General features: G+C 37.4%; 2 protein-coding genes across 6 annotated transcripts in view; both read left to right on the forward strand.

Moving 5' to 3' along the window:
• Nucleotides 1–66, forward strand: part of uxt (ubiquitously-expressed, prefoldin-like chaperone) — a 3208-nt gene extending 3142 nt beyond the window's left edge. Inside the window, exon 7 of the mRNA XM_067393513.1 lies at nucleotides 1–66. This exon is cut by the window's left edge and continues 157 nt beyond it. The gene's annotated coding sequence lies outside the window, so the exon portion shown is untranslated.
• A 2045-nt stretch (nucleotides 67–2111) lies between these two features.
• elk1 (ETS transcription factor ELK1) overlaps nucleotides 2112–22538 on the forward strand; it is a 49239-nt gene continuing 28812 nt past the window's right edge. The window contains exons 1-9 of one of the 5 annotated variants that reach the window (XM_067394428.1): nucleotides 2112–2784; nucleotides 7112–7320; nucleotides 8860–9249; nucleotides 9424–9579; nucleotides 10370–10606; nucleotides 10729–10858; nucleotides 12324–12541; nucleotides 13165–13266; nucleotides 15929–21691. In XM_067394428.1, coding sequence (XP_067250529.1) covers nucleotides 2760–2784; nucleotides 7112–7320; nucleotides 8860–9249; nucleotides 9424–9579; nucleotides 10370–10606; nucleotides 10729–10858; nucleotides 12324–12541; nucleotides 13165–13266; nucleotides 15929–16027 — 1566 coding nt within the window. In that variant the 5' untranslated portion in view covers nucleotides 2112–2759 and the 3' untranslated portion in view covers nucleotides 16028–21691. Of the gene's footprint in view, nucleotides 2785–7111; nucleotides 7321–7584; nucleotides 7646–8859; nucleotides 9250–9423; nucleotides 9580–10369; nucleotides 10607–10728; nucleotides 10859–12323; nucleotides 12542–13164; nucleotides 13267–15928; nucleotides 21692–22538 lie in introns of those variants that run through there. The other 4 variants (XM_067394431.1, XM_067394429.1, XM_067394432.1 and 1 more) reach the window with 4 other exon arrangements.

Below are 22538 nucleotides of genomic sequence, written 5' to 3' on the forward strand. Positions count from 1 at the left end.
AGGTTATACTGTTGTTTTGCTGAATAAATTGTAAAATTTTCAGTACAACTGTCAGTGTCATTGTGATCATTTTCTGTTTGTACATGCAATACACTAAAACATCAACACATGACCTGTTTAAACTCCTTCATATAAGATGAGATGATCTATATGAATGGATATGATGTAGAAAATGAACATGTAAGAGGCTTCCCTTGTTTAAGCATGTCAAGCAATTCAAGAATTATACTGAAATTAATTGATCACTAATTTAACTTCTATTTTAGCTGTTCTGATTGATGAAGACAGTGGATAATGTTAAGTTTCTGCAGCATCCGTGTGACGGCTACCCTGTCACACTAGTAACAGTTGCCATGGAAACTGGATGTTGAATTGTGGCAGCACTGTAAGACTTGCTTCCTGAAATAGATGATTTTTCTTTGTACAAAGACTCACTGCCGCATTTGGGCACAATGACACACAATGCAATCATTATAATGTGACAATATCACTGCTGAGATTTTATGTTTTAAAATGTTATTCAGGATTTAGAGAGACCTTTATTGTACATATGATTTCTGAAGATCATTTATGCTGAAGATCACATATGCAGTATACATTATGTCGGGGGTTTATCACGGACACCCAAATATGATCAACCTCATGCAAGGGATCCCCATCCTAAAATGTAATCGTCAGCTATAAATTATCCTGTTTAAAGACCTAAATTTGTATGGTGTAAAATATATATGGAGAATATTCTGTTTATGTACATTATTAATTTAGTTTCTACTGTACTTACTATAGTACTGTACATATGTATTTATTTACTTAAAGGATTAGTTCACTTTCAAATTAAAATTTCCTGATAACTTACTCACCCCCATGTCATCCAAAATGTCCATGTCCTTCTCTCTTCAGTCGAAAAGAAATTAAGTTTTTTGATGAAAACATTCCAGGATTTTTCTCCATATAGTGGACTTTAATGGCCTCCAAACGGTTGAAGGTCAAAATTATAGTTTCAGTGCAGCTTCAAAGTGTTCTATGTGATCCCAGACAAGGAATAAGGGTCTTATCTACAGAAACCATCACTCATTTTCTAAAAAAAAAAATAATACAATTTTATACATTTAACTATAAATGCTCATCTTGAATTAGCTCTCTTCTTCTTCTTCTTCTTCTCTATTAGAATTCTGGCAGTGTAGACACTGCTAAGTGTATTACTTCCGGGGGTTAAAGTTTGAACTAATTGTTATATACTTGCACTAGCATATTAAATATGACAATTTAGTTCAAACTTTGACCTGTGGAGCGCAGTAATACACTTAGCAGTGTCTACACTGCTGGAATTCAAATAGAGAAGAAGAAGAGAGCTAGTTCAAGATGAGCATTTATGGTTAAAATGTATAATAATTTTTTTTAGAAAATGAGTGATGGTTTCTGTAGATAAGACCCTTATTCCTTGTCTGGGATTACATGGAACGCTTTGAAGCTGCACTGAAACTATAATTTTGACCTTCAACCGTTTGGAGGCCATTAAAGTCCACTATATGGAGAAAAATCCTGGAATGTTTTCATCAAAAACCTTAATTTCTTTTCGACTGAAGAAAGAAAGACATGAACATCTTGGATGACATGGGGGTGAGTAAATTAACAGGAAATTTTAATGAATTTTAAAGTGAACTAATCCTTTAAATATATTTTTTTAAGCATTTACTTATTTTGATCACTTTTGTTTATGTATACTTAATGTATTTATTTACTGATTGCATTTTTTTACACTGTTTATCTCAAAACTTTTCTACGGACCCCCTAGCACTCTCTTGCGGCCCCTGGAAAACCCCTGCATTATGTTTGCAGGCAACATTTCCGGCCAGCCCTGCAGCAGCAACCTGTGGATCGCACTTGACTGTGTGTGTGAGAGAGAATTTACGCAAAATGTTTTTTTTTTTTTTTTTTTTTTTGTGTGTGTAAAGATTTTCATTCGACCTTGGAGCTGAATAAAAAGTCTCTCTTCATAAGAAGAAATCACAAAAGTTTTTCCTCTCATTCATTTTGCTCGACTCACGTCATGCCTGTGCAGTGACGTCACGGCCGCACAGGGGACTCGCGGACCGAAGAGAGGTGGAAAAAAAGAAACAAGTAGTCGAAGGCGTTCGTGGAAACAGGAAGCAAAGAGGGGGAAAGCAGAGCAGAGGTTGTTGTTGTTGTTAAAAAACAACTTCGGAAGGGAGCGCTCTGTCTTTTACTACCCCGCTATTTTGAGCTCTTTAAACCAACAGTGCAGCCGCGCTCGCGGTTGGCTAGAGCTCGAGGACTTTCCGTCCGTTGCTTGGACACCGCTGAGGGAAGATCGCGCGCTTCGCGCCGAAGTGGACGGACTAACGGCTACCTGATCAGGGGTCTCGTTTTATTTGCTCTCCCTGACAGTCCACCACACTGGAATGAATCCCAAATTACTGTTAATTTATTACTTTAAACGCAGGGCGTGACATTCCACCCTTTAAACCGCGGCCCTGGTCGATTTTACCGGAGTATTTTGACGTTTGAAGAAGTCTACAGACCGTCTGACAGGAACGGTGCACGCGCAGGCAGCCTGAGCTAACGTGAGCTAGCGACTTAGCTGCTAATGTCAACTAACATGGAGGGAGAGGTGCATGTGTTACATAACAGCCAAACGCAATTAAATCGCCGACTTTTGACACCCAGCAAGCACAGTTATGGACGTGAATTAATCTCCAAAGAATAAAACGGCCCATAAACACATTTATTTGGGAGAGATGGAGTCCAACCCGCTGATCAGCGGTAAGTTTTATTCCACTTCAAAGAGGTTGGACATGGAGGAAAGATTGCATTCGAGTTTAATAAAGTGCTTGTTAGGCAAATAAAGCCAAATACATTCACAACTCGCTCTCTTTTATTCAGTTAATTTGTCCATGAGTTGGATGCTGGTGTGAGCCAGAACGTTGTGTTCAAATCAACCTGATTGTCCTAAAAGTATTAAAGGGACCACCATATTAGTAGTATTTACTCCTTATTTTGGTCTGTGTGCGTTAACACAACCTTTTGGAAATCTGATGCAGCTCAACTGTGTTTGTGTACATGTTTTGCAATCCAAATGTCTGACAGTGTTCCCACATGCCGCTGTTTCTGAATCAAAAACAGTCAGTATACACATATCAGTGTTTGGCTGACTTGCTTGCCTCCTGGTTATTTTTGACTAACGTTAATCAACCAGCAAAAGATTTAGAATATAATTTTAACAGAATTGAATTGGTTTCAATTGTTATTGTGTATTAAATATTTTGATCATGAGTGTCAGAGGTGTCAAACAAGCTCCAGTACTGTTCTTGTATTTGTAAAGGTGCTAGCTATATAAATCAAACGCATTACCTTTTATTATTCGATTTCTTTTGCACAACAAGTCCTTTATGATTACTCTGAAAACATGCAAATGCTGCTTTCCAAACATGATTGTGCAATGCATATGTCAGCATTTCTCTACTGTGTTTGTTTTTGTTTGTTTGTTTGTGTAAATAAAACCAGTGTCATCTTGATATTAACCATCAGACCGCTTGTAAACCCAAAGAGACAGGGTGGGAACATTGATGAATCTCTAGGAACTGCTATGAGCCCCACTTAATACAAGAGTTCATTTTTATTGGAGTCGGGATTTGTTTGGTATTTTAGCACTGTATTAATTCTGCTCACATCACAGTCCTGTCTGGCTCTCTCCTCCTTTCTGATGGCAGTTCATTCATTGGCTATAAGTCATCATGCAGCCTGAGAACTCAAGATAATTGACTATTGAGCATTGAGGTCCCTGAACAGTCCTAAGGCAATAAGGTCTGACGGGGAAAACAGATCTGTGTTGTTCAGTGCTGGATTTTGTTTGCTTTTCTCAGATGTACAGGCTGATTTATGAGGCATTAGACTAAGGCAAGCTGCGCAGTGTTAGTCCCTTGATTAGTCATGCTAAAGCTCTTCAGCTAGAATGTAACACTGCAAGGAAAATTAGAGAATAATCAAAGTGTAAATAAGACATAGATTCTTTGGTTTTGGCTTCACTATGACATTTTTATCTGAAATACAGTGACCCTTTGGTTATTTTTGCTGTTATATTTGGATGCCAGTATTTTTTAATGAAGGTGTGTGGGTAAATCACCATAGCAGTATATGTTTAATGAAAGCTTCAATGTGTTATTGTGCTTTCGGGAAAATCTGAAGCTGTATGTTTTACTGTTAACGCTGCCTTTAAAGCACTTCATTTGTATTGCTACATTATAGAGGAGTTTCTCATGATGCTACTCATTCTTTTAAAGTGCCCCTTTTATGCTATTTTTAAAGGTTCCTGATTTTGTTTTAGAGGTCTCTTACTGGAGATTTACATGCATCAATGGTCAAAAAAACACTTTAATTTTCTCATAATATGCATTAAACCCCTCCTTTCCTCGAGCCTACTCTGCTCTGATTGGTCGGATGGCTCAGTTTGTTGTGATTGGTCTACCGCTTACAGAGCGTGTCGGAACTAAAATGCCCATTTTATCTGAATTTCAGCTCCGGAGGCTTCCTTAACACTTGATACACAGCGATACGAACAGTAATGATGGCGTCGGGTCCTCATCCTTTGGAAGTGCGTAGATTTGCAGTGCTGAAAAACGGCGTCTTCTTGACATGTCGACAACATGAACCAAACTCTTAGCTACAACTACAGTGTTTGATGGTCAAAGCAGACTTTCTTTTAGGAGACAATAACTATTTGTTATGCACTTTGATCATTAAAACTTTGCAGACCTTTTACATTCACAAACAGCTATATTATGCACTACATGAAAGGTAATATTCGAAAAAGCATGATGGGGCACTTTAAACAACTGGCTTTGTTTTTTCAATTGGATGCACCTAGAATAAAATTCTGCCTGATATGTTAAGCTTATACAATTTACTCCTTTATAATTTTTAGTATAAGTCTATACTTAAAAACTAAAACCAGTCATTCTTGTCAGTCAATTCAACTTTGTGATTGTGAATTTAGACGTTACAATAGTACAGTATAAAATATTGGTAACTATTAATTTTGAGCTGAATAGTTGATGAAAAGGTTAAATTGTGGAGATGAGAAATCCCTATAATATAGGTGGGACACTTAAAGGCTCTTAAATATTTGTTGAAATTGAATGCTATGTTTTATGTTAAAATTATATAACGGCTAAATAAATCTGAAATCTAAAGATTGCATGAAATCTTAGATAAATAATCTTGACAAATAACTGGTATGGTACAGATATATATTGTTCATCTATAGAATCTTGTGTTCATTTTACAGTGTAATTACACAAGCACTTTTTATTATATTTCATTATGTTTATTACTAGGCATTTGTATGCATAATGTTCAACTCTTGCACTTGTACAGAATAAAACAAAATCTACATTTAACACATTTTTAATTGTATGTAAGAGGATTATGGCCAAGTAATAATAATAAAAAAAACATCTCGAAATTAAAGTCATTATAATGTGAGATTAAACTTGTTAAATTTCTAGAAAAAAAAGTCTAACAAAATGTTGAGAATACAATAATCATTCAATTTAGAGAATAAAGTTGTTTCGAGAAAATTAGTTACATTTTGAGAATATCAAAATAAAATGTTTAGAATAAACTCATTACATTTTGAGAATAAAATTGTCTACATTTTATTGACTTTTTCTCAAAATGTAACAAGTTTTTTTTTTTGAAACAGCATCTTCATTCTTAAAATTTAATAATTTTATTCTCAACATTGTATTTCGACTTTTTTTTCCTCAAAATTTATTATAATCACTTTAATCTTGAGAGTTTTATTTTTATTTTTTTTATTGCTAGGTCCTAATCCTCTTCCATATAATTGATCTGTTCATATTAATTGCTTAAAACTAAAGTGAGATGTCAGACAAATATTTCATGTAATATTCTGTGAATGAATAACATTGAGGGTTATTCTCTTTTCACCGATAGTGGTCAAATTAATTTGACTTTCAAGTCCTGATTTGTTCTTCAAATGCTAATAATCGACATGCATAATTCATACTTACTGTACGTATTTCTAGCAGGAACAATTATGTGTTATAGAGATGTCTTCAAAAAACTTTTTTGTTGTTGTTGTTGTCAGCCTGTATGTAATAAGTAATTTTAGCAGTCTTGCAGTGTGATGTTTATTTGATGAGTAAGTGTAGATAATGGGCTAACAGGACAATATGACATTTAAATCCTCAACTACAGCTTTGTAAAACCCTCTGTTTGCCTTGTTGTGTGGTTGTACAATCTGCCCACAGGATATTCTTCTGGTGTTTCAGTCCTAGATTGACACTATTTATTGAAGACATTTTACTGATAATGAATGCACTCACTCAGTCACTTACAGCTCATTTTAATGACTGTATTAATTAATGAGATTTTATGCGCTGGGTTAAAATGGAAATGGTTCCCTTCATTGTCATCAGCAATTCCCTGCAAATTATTTGGTTCAGTGTGCTTAAAAGGTGGCGGGGTCTTTTTTATTCCTTAGAAACTGTTGCTTAAATGCTTTTACCATGGTGATCGTTTCTAAGGTGTTGCTTATGAGTTACGTAAATGAAGTGGGGGAATGGTAATAGGGTTAATTTGCATTCTCAACATGTTCTTCCTGAACTTGTGATACACGTCCTCTGCTGACTGTAGCACCATTAATTCCTGCCTGTTTTCCCTCGATGTCACTGCAGATAAAATGTTCACTCCATTTACACTCAATCCAACCATAAAAATGTCTAAAGAAAGAGGATTTAATTAGTTTACTGTATTCAGTTTAATCCCTAAAAGGCTGTTTTTTCTCGTACATGGCTGCTGTTCCAGAACATATTTACCACGTCAATGAAATCTAGGTATTTTAGATGCAGTATTTTTTGCAAAAACCAGCATCTCTGTTTTTACAGCACATATGGCTTGGTGCATTGTCTGCATATATTACAGTGAACAAAAACATTAGTAATTGCAGGTTGTTTTACATTTAGTTAGTTGTAATTGCATAGTATTTTGTAGTAGTCCCTTTTTCAAATCTTGTACAATGTTAACATACTAAGCCTGGTTAACATAGTCTGTTTTCTATGCCTTGTAGCTATGGATCCGTCCATTACATTGTGGCAGTTCCTGCTACACCTGCTGGAGGATCAGAGTCAGAAGCACCTGATCTCCTGGACGTCTGGGGACGGAGAATTCAAACTGCTGGATGCTGAGGAGGTGGCCAGACTCTGGGGGCTTCGCAAGAACAAAACCAACATGAACTATGATAAACTGAGCAGGGCACTTCGTTACTACTATGACAAGGTATGCACAGGAATCACTATGGGAGTGTTTACACCTGGTCACTTCATGCGTTTTCTTTGATCGGATAATTTTTAGATTGTGAAAAGACCAGATGCAAATGCCCTCCGAAACGCATCAAGACCAATTCAAACCACTTCACGAGGTGGTCGGGGGGGATGCGTTCCAGTCAAAATTGAACAAATCTAAATGCATCTGGTTGTTGGAACAACATATGTAAATTTTACTCCTCCCAAAAATGCTAAAAAAATAAACGTGTCGCCGCAGATGAGTAGCTGAGTATCTCTTCAGAAAGCCAACGCGCAAACTGCCGAAAATGAAACTGAAAGTAAGTCGCAGACGCTCAAAACACAATCATCTTCATTAAAAGTAGTGAATCTAAATGATCTTACCAGTGCTGTTGCCACAATCTCTCCTCTCTTTTATTTTGAAGTTAGCTGATGATCAATAAAATGCAGCTCATATTTGTTGCTTTTGATGATGTGAACTCCATTAAATCTGCATATAGTGCGGGAAATAAAGAAATCGGGTTTATATCTGTTTTGCGCAGACGCATTTATGTGGCCAAGTGTAAATAAATCTTTTTGATAAATCAGATAGCTATCTGAACATTAAAAATGCAAGAAGTGACTAGGTGTTGACAGTCCCTATGACTGTGAATTGGGTCAGTTTCGTTTGGTTCACAAATAGGGTGATATTAGGGGTGGTATGACCAAAGTCTTATTTCATGATATGAGAAATTTTAATTCACTATAACGATATACATCACAGTATATCTATTACTGTTACTTTATTTTTGTTATTGAAAATAAGGGGGAGAAAGCACATTACAGACAATAGGACAGCAGATGTATTTAAGATATAGTAAAAAATGCTACATAATTTGAATAAATGTAAAAATAAAACACTGCATAGTGTTTACTGTATAAATTAAATATAAACTGACTCTTATTAAAGATACAAAAGTTGATTCAGTCAAGAGCAGTGAGTGATTTTCTCTTTGTCTTTTGTTGTTTGATTAACATTAATAACACTGATGGCAGCAGGTATATTAAGCTTCTGTCACTTTAAGACCTAATGCACAAATCTTACATACTGACACATATCCGGTTTTTGCTCAACTGTTTCAAACAGCACAACTGTTTTCAACTTACAAATGTTTCTTGGGCAGCAAATAAGCGTATTAGAATGATTTCTCAAGGATCATGTGACACTGAAGACTGGAGTAATATAATTGAGCTTTGCATCACAGGAAAAAATTGCATTTTAAAATATATTAAATTAAAAAAAGGTATTTTAAATTGTAATAATATTTCACAATATTACTGTTTATATATGTACTGTATTTTAGATCAAGTATATGCTGCTATAATAAGCGTAAGAGACTCCTTTCAAAAAACCTTACTGACCCCAAACTTTTGAAGAGTTCTATAGGCTATATTTTTTGTACAATAATTTAATGATAGCAAGTGAGATTAAATAAATGTAATGAAACATTAATTTGTCATTTTTTACTCAAAATGCTTCTTCATACTCCCACAGAATATTATTAAGAAAGTTAGCGGCCAGAAATTCGTCTACAAGTTTGTGACCTTTCCGGATCCCAACTCTGCTGATGGTCTGAGAAGTCCTGAGGATTCACAGAGGGCCACTGCGGGGGAGAAATTGGAGTCGTCCATTCAGACCAAACCTATAGGTGCTGCTAACACCACCAACACGTGTCTCTCCAAGAGCCTGCAGGTTCAGCGCTCCTCTCCCAGCTCGGTTCAACGCAGCTCCCGCAACGATTACATGAAGTCTGGTCTTTACTCCACTTTCACCATCCAGTCCTTGCAGACGCCCTGCAAAACCTCTTCCAAATTCATCAAAACCGAGCACGTCTTGAGTGACGGCAGCCCCAAACCTGCCCCTCTGGACCGCACAGTGCATGAGGTCAGCTTTATTCTGGATTTCATATTTAAATCTCTGATCTGATGTTTTTAAGTCTGTAATAAATCCTCTCAGATGACACAAGTTATTAGTTAAACGAATTTTCAATGGGTTGCAAAACCTTGTGAGGCACATCAGGTATTTGATTCACAGGGATTATGTGTGTGTATGTTGCAGATGCGAATATGTCAGACAGAAGGACAGCAGGGATCTCTTCAGGCCCAGTCGACTGTGGAGAGCAGCAGCTTGCAGGTGATAGTGACCCACCCATCCCCATGTGCTACACCTGCCCTCAGCCCCCAGACACCCTCTGGCTCAGCCACTGCAACCACAGTAAGAATTGCTTATTGTAGGCAAACTCGTCAGTCTTTGATTGCTCTGTGCGACATCTTTACTGATGGCAGTCATGCTAATTATATTTACAGTGAATCTCAGCCTCTGACAAAGTTCTGATAGTGTCAGAAATCGCATTGCATTCATGCAAGCCCTTTTCCCCAATTAAAAAAATCAAGTTCCATACAAAAATTTGGTTTGTTGCACTTGAAAATGTTACAATATGGAAGTAAAAGAGTTACAAACTAGCTGAAGGTCCAAAATGCAGTTTCAGTGCAGCTTCAAAGGAATCTACACAATCCCAGACGAGGAAAAAGGGTCATATCTAGTGAAACGATCTGTCACGTTCTAAAAAAGATAAAAATGAACCACAAATGCTCTTCTTGCACTAGCTCTGCAATGCGCATACACAACTTATGCATTACGTAATCACGTTGGAAAGGTCACGCATGAATTTTTTTTTTTTTTTTAGAAAATGACCGATTGTTTCGCTACATAAGACTCTTATTCCTCATATGGGATCGTGTAGAGCCCTTTGAAACTGCACTCACACTGACATTTGGACCTTCAACCCTTTGGTAACTGTTAAAGTCCACTATATGGAGAAAAATCCTGGAATGTTTTCCTCAAAAACCTTAATTTCTTTTCGACTGAAGAAAGAAACACATAAACATCTTTGATGACATGGGGGTGATTTTAATTCTGAAGTGAACTAATCCTTTAATTACTGTTATTATGAAGACATCTGTGCATAAAAACACTGTTTTAAATTCATCTATCCATCCCACAGAATGCTCAAACACAGAAGAGCCAGAGTTTGGGTGACCCACCACAGATCTACCTGTCCGATCCCAGCTCTCTGACCTCGCTCATTCCTCTGGCTCCTGCCGAATGTGTTGTCAGCCCCTCTCAGCATATGTTTGTGGTCATAAAGCCTCCTCCTGTCGGGCTGGCCAAAGAGTCCAATCTCCCACCTGACGAAGACTTGCTGGAGATTGTCGATCTGGATGAAAAACCAGATGTTGAGGTGTACAGACATGTCACAGTCATTTATGAATTATTCAGTGTACAACATCCAAAAAAAGGGAAAAAAATGTTTGGTTTGAATGAAATGCAAGAGTATTTATTTATTATATTTTCCATACTCAGTCGGTGTCCACAGTGCCTGTCCCTGGAGTTACAGATGCCCCAATTCCTGTGGATGCCCCATCACCTTGCGTGGAGCCAGTGGCCCAGCCGGTTGGAGAAGGAGAAGTGAAAGAGAAGCCTGAGCTACCTGGTTAGTCAAAAGTTCTGGTTGAACAAATGTTCTGGTGGATTCTGGTTCATTAAAAAGACTTTGAGCTCAGAATAGTGGGTGATGCTCATACCAGCTCTCTGATCTACATTTACAAATTCTGAGTGAATCTTTTTGTAAATGGTATCGCATTCCTTAGCGTTTTAGTCTCAATTATAAAAAGTACATCAAATAAACTCCATGTTAATGCTTCAGTTTGCTTGGCAACCGTAAACAGCCTAGTGTTAAAGGGTTAGTTCACCCAAAAATTAAAAAATTCTGTCATTTATTACTTACCCTCATGCCGTTCCACACCCATAAGACCTTCGTTCATCTTCAGAACACAAATTAAGATATTTTAGTTGAAATCCGATGGCTCCGTGAGGCCTCCATAGGGAGCAATGACATTTCCTCTCTTAAGATCCATTAATGTACTAAAAACATATTTAAATCAGTTCATGTGAGTACAGTGGTTCAATATTAATATTATAAAGCGACGAGAATATTCTTTGAGCACCAAAAAAGAAAAAAAAAACGACTTATTTAGTGATGGCCGAATTTCAAAACACTGCTTCAGGAAGCATCGGAGCACAAATGAATCAGTGTATCGAATCTGCTGTTCGGAGCGCCAAAGTCACGTGATTTCAGCCGTTAGCAGTTTGACATCGATCCGAATCATGATTCGATACACTGATTCATTTGTTCTCCGAATCTTCCTGAAGCAGTGTTTTGAAATCGGCCATCACTAAATAAGTCGTTATTTTGGTTTTTTTTTGGTGCACCAAAAATATTCTCGTCGCTTTATAATATTAATATTGAACCACTGCACTCACATGAACTGATTTAAATATGTTTTTAATACCTTTATGGATCTTGAGAGAGGAAATGTCATTGCTCCCTATGAAGGCCTCACAGAGCCGTCAGATTTCAACTAATATATCTTAATTTGTGTTCCGAAGATTAATGAAGGTCTTACGGGTGTGGAACGGCATGAGAGTGAGTAATAAATGACAGAATTTTCATTTTTGGGTGAACTAACCCTTTAAGCTAATTAATTGCTGTTTTTATTTGCAGTTTGCATGATAAATGTTTTAGTATTATTTGAAAGTTCAAAAGAACAGCATTTATTTGAAATAGAAGTCTTTTGTAACATTATAAATGTCTTTACTGTCACTTTTGATCAATTTAATGCATGCTTGCTGAATAAAAGCATTAATTTCTTTTAAAAATCTTACTAACCTCAAACTACTCCAGTAGTATATATTGGTGGAAGTATTGTTTATCGTGATTAGTTCATTAACAAACGTAGATGTCTTTTTATCATATTGCTGATCCCACATGTTAAGTAAAACAATATACAACTTCAAGCCATGCTTTACAGTTATTCAACATGGTAATAGGTCAACAAAGACCCCAGTGTTTAAAAATCAACTGCCAATTTCAGCCCTTAATTCAAAACTGTTTTCAGAGGACACCAATACTGCATCAGCCTCCCTCCCGGAGAGCACGCAGGAAGTCCAGCCTCCTAAATCAAAGAAGCCACGTGTGCTGGAGCTGCCATCCTCGTCTACACTGCTGCCTCCTGGACTCTCACTGGATAAGGTCAATGCAGCGGTCAACAGCCTGCTGGCCCCTGGCAGTGCCACAAACACCTTAACACCCACAGTCATCACCTCCCATGCCCTGGTGAGCCATCCAGTTCATTATTATGGTTGTTTAAAAACATGCGCTAACATGTAAATGTGCATTTTTGTTCCTTTTTAAATGCATTTAATTCAGTTAACAAATTTAAGTTTGTTTGCACTATTTGATGGAATTTACTTAGTGCTGCTTGCAGTGGCATTAATAAGATGAAACCCACATGAACACCTCAGAAAATATAGAGTTGTTTAAGGCAGTTGACAGCCCAACACAATGCCCTCTTTTACCACATAGAAGGCACAAAGAGATGACTTTTAAATGACTCTCACAGTGCTTCAACATTATCTTACATTCTTTCAATGGAGTTGTGTTTGGGTGTTTTTAAGAGAGAGATCTTTGCTTATGCCATACTTTTTATAATTATCAGAAATATCTTGTTTATTTTTTGTTGTGGGAGGCAACAATAGCATTTGTGTGGTATGAATGGATGCTTCAAATGTACCAAGCTCGTATTCACACAGTCTCAATGTGATTTTTAACAAAGCCAGAGAGATATGAATGCTTGTGTTACCAGATAACCAAGAACAAAGACAAAACACAATGACCTTGGAAAATGGTTCATACAGGCGCGCACACACAACCTCTTCAATTCTCTCTCTCTCACTTAGACTCCAGTGCTGTTGACACCAAGTCCGCTGCCATCAACCATTCACTTCTGGAGCACGCTCAGTCCTATCGCTCCACGCAGCCCTGCCAAGCTCTCCTTCCAGGTGAGACTTCCTGTCCACACAGTTTCCATCCACAGCATGGCAGCAGCACACCATCTGTCTCCTCACACTCCCTCAGCTCATCGCATGGCTGAGAATTTACTCTCTGCCCACTCCATTCATAACCATCAAATGCATCACAACATATGACATATTTTTCAAACTTTTCTAATTGTCATGGTTCCTGATGTCTAATTTACACATTTAGCAGACACTTTTATTCAGAGCTTCTTGCAATAGAGATACATATGCACTGTCACAGAGCCAGCAATATTCACAGTATACAATGGTAGGTTTATTAGAAAGCTGGATTAGGAAATAAGCTGGAGCAGAGGAGAAGTGCAGAGAACAAAAAGATGACTTTTTTTTTCCACCAAATAGTCTTTTGTGATATTTATATATTCTGAAATATTAGGCATGTCAAAGGACATTGGTGTCATTACATGAGTGGTTCTCAAAGTGTGGGGCGCGCGGGAGATCCGCAGAAAAACAACAACAAAAAACAGCCATGGCAACTGCGTTTGAGTGTGTGAATGGCGGTTGGCTCTCTGCCTTTATGAAGCGACACTGAACGCCAGTTCCTCTGAATCTTTCTTCTTCAGAATAATGACTTCACACCGTCTGAACAAGTCCGACATAGAATTTCCTCGCCATAGAAAAAATCTCTTCAGTGGACGGCATCACAAGCTGTTATTGTGAACTCTCCGCTCCCCTGCCATGTTCTGGCTAGAAGACTAACAAAAAGCTGCTTAATAATAAGAACTAATAATCTTGCTTATATATATATATATATATATATATATATATATATATATATATATATATATATATATATATATATATATATATATATATATATATATATATATATATATATATATCTTTTTTTTTTTTTTTTGTGAAACATTTGCAGGTTTTTCAATTAAAAAAAATAAAAAAACTTTACTAGTGGTTCAGTGGATCACAAAATTCAAGGTTTGGATCATATTACGGTTTCTGAGTCATGGATTGGATAATTTTTCACATCAGCAAGAAAAAAAAATTGGGGTGTAACTTTGCTTTCCATTTAAAACTCACTTTAAGTACTCTGATACCACACCAAAAACTACTACCCTAACTAATAAAGTTTAAACAGTCAATATTATAACAATGGTACAAATAAAGAAAGGTATAACTGTGGTATTATATATTTCAGGTACAAAAATGTAATAATTAAATGTAAAATAACACTATGTTCACTGTATAAATTTAATATAGATTAATTTTTGTTAAAGCTGTTTTTTGTTTGATTAACATCAGTAACAGACAGAGTTTGTTTGCTATCTGAAACACCTCTCTCTGTGTGAGTGCGCTTCGGGTGTACACACAGATAACAGCGCCCCGACTACCTCGTTAAATTCTTCTCTGCCTCTTCCAGTGCTGGAATGGTTTAAAATCTACTGAATGTGTAAACTAGCAAGACAAAACACATGCAAATGGTAACCTTTCACTCTGTGACAGTTAAACTTGCAATTAATCCTCGAATCGCATGTATGCCAAACCATGGAGCCTGGTCTGTACGGATCACGGATCAACAATGATCCATTTAACCCCTAATAATGTTCATACTTTTTATTGAAATTATTTGGTAGTTAGAAGTGGCCAGCTGGCTAGCAGATTTTCTAAAGTTGGGGTGCCACCAAAAAAGTTTGAGAACCACTTCATCACATGGAGTATTTTTTGGTTGATAAATAGTTCTGGGTCAGTGACATGACGGGTCATTTTTTTGTCCAAAGGCCTTAATAATTATAAAAAACAAAGATATGACATCCAAAGTATGTAATGTAGTACAACTAGATCTCTTTTATTGAATCCAAAAGGTTTTAATTATATTTTGCTACATATAAAGATTTTGAAGTGTCAAAAAGTCATTCGGTTTAACAGTCCAAAGGCCAATACAGCCATTTCGTTTGTGACTAAAATATCTTAAAATGTAATAAATGTATATATTTTTATTCTGGCATGATTTCATAACATATGAATTTATTATTATTACTATTATCAATAACTGATAATAACAAGATATTAACAATAACAATTAATTTTTACTTATTACTATTACTGTCTTTTATCATATTGCTCCCATTAAAAAAAAGAACTAAACCTTAAATAAGGCTCTGCATTGCAGAGATTTCACCATGTTGTCTTTCTCTTCTTCCTTTAGTGGATGTCAAATCTATTGTTTAATTTTACGAAGGTTTTTGTTTTATTGGACTGTTCCTCAGAAAAGCATGTGAGCATCCTCTGCTGGACAATAGCAGCAGTGCAGAGTTTGGCAGGTTTATACGTTGTTAGTTTTATAGGAACAGGGGCATTAAACCTAACCCTACATGATTGGCCTCCTGTCTGTCTTAGTAGATGTTGTTCTTTTTGGACTAGTTTTGCATTTTTATTATAGTCTGTTTAATATTATCCAGTTTAATTAGTGATTGTGTCAAGTATCAGTACCAGTTGTGTATTTAAATATTAATGATCCAATGTAAATGTATTACTGTAAATGCATGCTTTCATTTATACTGAAAACAAGTAAAAAATTATTGCTAACAAGCCATGAATGTGGTGCCTTTAAAAAAGCCTTTTAAGTCAAGCTTGAATCCTAATTAATAACGTACTGTCATTCTTGCAGTTCCCCTCCAACGGAAGCAATCAGATCCAGATCCCAGCACTGAGCGTGGACGGCCTATCCACACCTGTCGTTCTCTCCCCTGGACCACAGAAACCTTGACTTGCGATTTAATTCATTTGTCTCTCGTCGTGGTGATTGGCTCACTCCCCAGCCAATGGGACGCTGAGGACGACCAATGAAAGATGAGACACTCCATAACAAATTCTGCTTTGAGTTGGGCGGAGCCTCTGCTCCAGTGACGACTCGACAGGAGGAGTGCGCTCTCAGCTGTCCTTTACGATTGGTTGACGGAGCAGCCCGGTTCTGGGCTTGATGGTGGTATTTCATAGACTACTTGCTATTTTGTTTTTCCCTTTGCCTTTTATATGATCATCAACAGTTATTTATTTATTTTTGATGTTTCTTGGTGCGTCGTGAGATGCACATTCCAGAATGCTCAGATTGTGAATTTGGAACTCTGAGATCTCACTTTATTTTTGATTTCTCACCGTAACATTATGAGTTATGGACCAGACGAGGTAACCTCTGATTGAGTCAAGGCATGAAATGCCATTTACAGACGGAGCTTTGCTTTCTTAAAAACTTCTTCATTTTGTGAAAATGGAAAGCACGCATTTGAAACCTGACCGATTTAAATGCAAGATTATTTTTTTTCTTTGCCATTACAAAGACACAAATCAGTTTTTAGAGGATATGACACACTGTTGTTTTAAACATTTTGTGTTTTTCCATGGACAAAGGAGTCCATTTTGCTAAAGAGGCATTGAAAATGCCAGAGGAATGTCACGGCCATTCCTGGGATTTGAAGAGGTGGAACCAGGGAGGAAAAGCTACAAAAGCGCTTCAGAATGATGTCAAGATCTGGAATGTATCGATCTTTTTCTTCTATGAAATCATTCCTTTACTTCTTGTAAATATAAGTTGCACCCATTCCAAGATTTGACAGATTCAATTTTTTATTCTCACTTTCCTGTTTTGGTTGTTGTTTTTTTTAATAATTCTATCAAAGAGCCCTTTCTCTGGCAAAGCAGGCAAAGGTTTCAGAAGTGTCATGGCAAAGCTTTGCAGTTTCATGCTTATTTTTTTTTATTTTATTTTTTTTTAAAGAAACCGCCAGAGGAGACCAAAGACCAGCTGTTTATATACAATCCATCTTAGTATCTTTTTTCTCCACGTTTCACATTTTCTTAGTCTCTTTCTCTTGCCGTCTTTCTATTTTTACTCTGCCGCATCAAAGGGCTATAAGAACCAAAACGCTCTCTTCTGACACTGTATATAACTGATACATCCGACTCGCCAGCTATAAGTGTAAAACTCAATAAGCGTTGTAAATAGTCAAAGTAATTTTTGCAGCTGCTTTTGATATTGTTAGTAGTTCTGTGCGGCCTGCCTCTAATGCTATGTTCGTCTGATGTGTTAAAATCACACTCACGGTTGTTACCTCAAAGCTGTCAACAGCTCGACGCGTCAAAGCAGGCACGCAAATACGTTGCGACTCTTTCCTACTGACACACAAAGCCAATGATTATTTGCATATCTTCTAGCGCTTGTAGTTGGTGTATGAAGCTCACGTTTCCTGTGGGGAAATCATGGTGGTTATATATAGCGTTCTACAGAAAGCAGTGTTTATGGACAGTAACTGCCTCCATGCCATGCAGCCTTTTTTCTTTTCATTTGTCTCGAGTTTGCTAAACTCACACATAACATACTTATTTTCATTTGGGTGGTCAGTGTCTTTCACTTTTTAGAACATTTCAGCTCTTTAATTTGGTGCTTTAGTTGTTTTAAAGAGATTTCTGGTTTGATATCTGCGTAATTGTAATGAATTTGGGAGGATTTGCTTGTAGCATGCTGCAATTGCCTACACGTGTCGCCTCTCAGTCCTCAGATTGTTCTCTCTTGCATTTTGTGCAACTCATGGCTGATTTGTTATGTCCGGAACAATGCGAACTGTTCTAATCTCAGTAAATGACTGTTTGTTATTAAGAAAAGCCTTGAAGATCAGCTCTCGGTGGGCTCTGATTTGATGTACTGATGATGTCATGGACGTCACATTGAAGTCGACACATTGAATGTTCTTTTCGAGGGGGCATTTCGGGTGTCGCCCCCTCATGTTACCATATGCTAAGCTCAGTGACCCGGTATATCAGCTTAAATTCACACAAAACTAATTGATTTTCATTGGTGAGTTACTTGTGGTTCTTTTACGCCATGCTGTGGGTAAAATAATAAGCCTGCAATATCAAATAACTCACTGTGATGATGAATTTAGTGATTTGCGAGTAATACTTTCCCCATTCGTGATCTTTAATGCGGTACTGTACTGCTTTCAGCCGTCTTGGCACTTTCTTCTCAAGCTTGTCTGGATTTCTGGGATTGTTTGTGCCTCTGAATGTCTGTGCAGCTATGCTCTGTAATGCACTGCGAATGCGTTTTAACAGCTGGTGTCTTTGAGCTAGACTCCTCCTCTTTCCCCTGCTATGATGCTGTTGTTACCTTTTACCGTACATCAGCACTGATCAATACAGTGACAGCATACTGTGCACGCTTCCCCGAATTAAACTATTACATAGTGATGACTTCATTTATCCCCACATGGGTTGTTTACAAACTAGCAAGCTTAAAAGACAGAAATAGTGAGCCATATCTATTTAAAACTATTTCTGTTTTACAAATGTAGAAATAAATGATTTAAAAATCATTGTGTAAATTCAGACAATGTTTAATATTGTAATATTAAAGGGATAGTTCACCCAAAAATAAAAATATATAATTTACTCACCCTCAAGCCATCCTAGGTGTAGATGACTATCTTCTTTCAGACGAACACAATCTGAGATTTATTACAGAAAATATCCTGGCTCTTCCAAGCTTTATAATGGTAGTGAATGCGGGCGTTATTATGAAGCCCAAAAAAGTGTGTGCATTCATCCATTGTAAAAGTAATCCAAATGGCTCCAGGGGGTTAATAAAGGCCTTCAGAAGCAAAGCGATGGGTTATTGTAAGAAAAATAACACTTTATAATCTAAAATAACTAGCTAGACTTGCGCCACAAGAGTAACCCCTGATGACGCAGGATGTAGGAGTATCGTAAGCTTAGACGCCTCTCCCGGTTTAAACAAACAGGGCTGTGCAACAAACTCAAGCTCCTCTTCTCTTATATCAATATTTCTCTTTAAAAATTCTCATTTTAGACTTCTAATTTGTGTCCAGTGTTTTGTTTTGCTGTATCCTCTGCTCTTCCGTGTGGCGCCGCAAAGAGATGTGTATGGCCGTCTGCCGGAAGCTAGTTATTATAGTTAATAAAGTTTTAAATATGTATATTTTCTTACAAAACCCATTGTTTTACTTTAGAAGGCCTTTATTAACCCCCTGTAGCCGTGTGGATTACTTTTACAATGGATGAATGCACTTTTTTGGGCCCCATTCACTGCCATTTTAAAGCTTAGAAGAGCCAGGATATTTTTAAATATATCTCTGATTGTGTTACACCTATGATTTTGTATACACCTATGATGGCTTGAGGGTGAGTAAATCATAGGATAATTTTCATATTTGGGTGAATTATCCCTTTAAGGAGCCTTTGTCATGTTGATGAAAACGCTGCCCCTTTTTAGATAATGAATCTAATGCTGCACGTCTCTGGACCTATAAAGACTGTTTGGGTATCTTAATACCACATTAAATAGGCCTTAAAGTTGGATTTCTGGGTATGTGCTAGTCCAGTGACGAACTATTTTGGTATTAATAGCTTCTAAAAACTTTTTTCTAAAGTCATCCCAGAATATTTTCATGCGGAGTAAGATTTATTGTGCTTATAACAATAAAAGCTCCAATTGAATATTAATTTAAAACATTTCCCTCCCATCCTATTCTCGTATTAGAACCAAAATTGTGCAGAAATTGTATTTGTGCAAGTTTTAATTGCAAAAAAATAAAAAAATTGTAAATGATTGTTGGTAACCAGCATGTGTAAATGTTCTATTCACTGAAACCTTTATGCAAATGACATTACATAAAGCCATTTATTGAATAATTGATTGGACCGTAGAGATGTTGGCTGGGACGGTTGTTCTCCTTTGTGGAGGAGTCTTTAAATTATTTCCTAATACCAGCACAGATTTCATACCGTGTACAAGTTTCCATTGTTGTAAGACAGTCAAATCATTTCAATATTTCTCATTGAGAGAACCTGTTTAATGCTTGTTACCTGCTTATGAAGTCACAAATCCAAGCACCAAACTGGAGATGGAGTTGAAACAATTGTGGCTCAAAACTGTTAAGACATTTGCCTCGTTTTGCTTTTCAAGTTACTGAATTTGAACATCTGCTGTTGTCAGATGCTGTAATAAGTCTTTTCACTTGTTTTTTCTCTTTGAAATGTTATGTGGGAACTGTTAATGTATTCTATATTCAATAATGTGTTGGGAAATCTTGCGCTACGCATATATTTGTGTAAAAAAGAAAAAGAAAAAAGTATGCTACTTGTGTGAAGAACGAATACATGGTCCTGCAGGACTGTTGGACTTTTGGGAAGCAGATCTCTGCGGCCTGAGCTCCCTTTCCCGGATGAGAATCACTCTCTGGGAGTTTATTTCATAAAGGGACGGAGAGGCTTTTATTTTTCTGAACTGTCTAAATACTATATTATATGTACTGGAAAGAGACAAAACTATTTTTCATCTGCACATTCTACTTTGTTTGTGTATGTGATAGATATTAATCTTGTTTTCTAATGACAAAAAAAAGACTCGGAACTAATATGAAAATGAATAAAAGGCTATTTTGTTCTTTACCTTGTTTAACATTCATTTTGTCAGGCTCTGTATGTATGTATATATATATATATAACATTATGACCACTGACCGGTGAAGTGAATCTCTTCATCACGGCACCTGTTAGTGGGTGGATATATTAGGCAGCAAGTAAACATTTTGTCCTCAAAGTTGATGTGTTAGAAGCAGGAAAAATGGGCAAGAGTAAGGATTTGAGTGAGTTTGACAAGAGCCAAATTGTGATGACTGGGTCAGAGCATCTCCAAAACTGCAGCTCTTGTGGGGTGTTCCCGGTCTGCAGTGGTCAGTATCTATCAAAAGTGCCCCAAGGAAGGAACAGTGGGGAGCGAAGGCTGGCCCATGTGGTCCGATCCAACAGATGAGCTCCTGTAACTCAAACTACTCAAGAAGTTAATGCTGGTTCTGATAGAAAGGTGTCTGAATACACAGTACATCAGTTTGTTGTGTATGGAGCTGCATAGCTGCAGACCAGTCAGGGAGCCCATGCTGACCCCTGTCCACTGCAAAAAGCACCAACAGTGGACACGTGAGCATCAGAACTGGACCACGGAGCAATGGTAGAAGGTGGCCTGGTCTGATGAATCACGTTTTCTTTTACATCACGTGGATGGCCGGGTGCGTGTGCATCGCTTACCTGGGGAACACATGGCACCAGGATGCACTATGGGAAGAAGACAAGCCAGCAGAGTCAGTGTGATGTTTTGGGCAATGTTCTGCTGGGAAACCTTGGGTCCTGCCATGCATGTGGATGTTACTTTGACACGTACCACCTACCTAAGCATTGCTGCAGACCATGTACACCCTTTCATGGAAACAGTATTTCCTGGAGGCTGTGGCCTCTTTCAGCAGGATAATGCGCCCTGCCACAAAACAAAAAATGGTTCAGGAATGGTTTGAGGAGCACAACAACGAGTTTGAGGTGTTGACTTGGCCTCCAAATTCCCCAGATCTCAATCCAATCGAGCATCTGTGGGATGTGCTGAACAAACAAGTCCAATCCATGGATGCTCCACCTCACAACTTACAGGATCTGCTGCTAACATCTTGGTGTCAGATACCACAACACACCTTCAGGGGTCTAGAGGAGTCCATGCCTTGACGGGTCAGGGCTGTTTTGGCAGCAAAAGGGGGACCAACACAATATTAGGAAGGTGGTCATAATGTTATGCCTGTAGTTATTTACAAATGTATATAACTGATTATAACGTGTAAATAAAGTTTAGGCTACAGTATTAGCAAAAAAAAAAGATCACTAGACTCTGTTTAGCAACAATTTAATGTTATTGGTCACGCCATACAAACTAAAATTTAAAATAGAATTTGTCTGATTAAAAAAACTGCATTATCAAGACACCAACAGCCTAAAAAAAACCCCACTTGATTGAGCAAAGAGAGCAAGATACCCATAAATAATCCCTCTTTTTTTCTTAACCTCAGAAATTGGATGAAATAATACACGCCTCTTCCTGGTGTGAGAACATGAATATTAACAAAAAAAATCCAAAAACAAATCCCTGAGGGACTCGGTTTTGTATGTCATGCCTCCTCCGGGACGGCAGGCCTCAGGGAGGAGAGAATAGATATTAATTAAAGCCGAGCTAAGACTCAGGCGCAGTAAGACCCCCACACAGCACGCTGATTAACCAAACCCCACAATGCTCCTCAAAAAACTGACTTTCATTTCTTCTGAAATGCAAACAGAAAGAATGATGAAAGCGTCAGGCTTCTTTTTAACGTGTTGACGACGATGTCGGCGCCGTAAGCTACAGAGAGACGGGAACGAACTGTTGATATTATGAAGAGATGCAGCTG

The sequence above is a fragment of the Chanodichthys erythropterus genome, chromosome 9 (genome assembly GCF_024489055.1).
Source record: "Chanodichthys erythropterus isolate Z2021 chromosome 9, ASM2448905v1, whole genome shotgun sequence".
NCBI classification, from domain to species: domain Eukaryota; kingdom Metazoa; phylum Chordata; class Actinopteri; order Cypriniformes; family Xenocyprididae; genus Chanodichthys; species Chanodichthys erythropterus.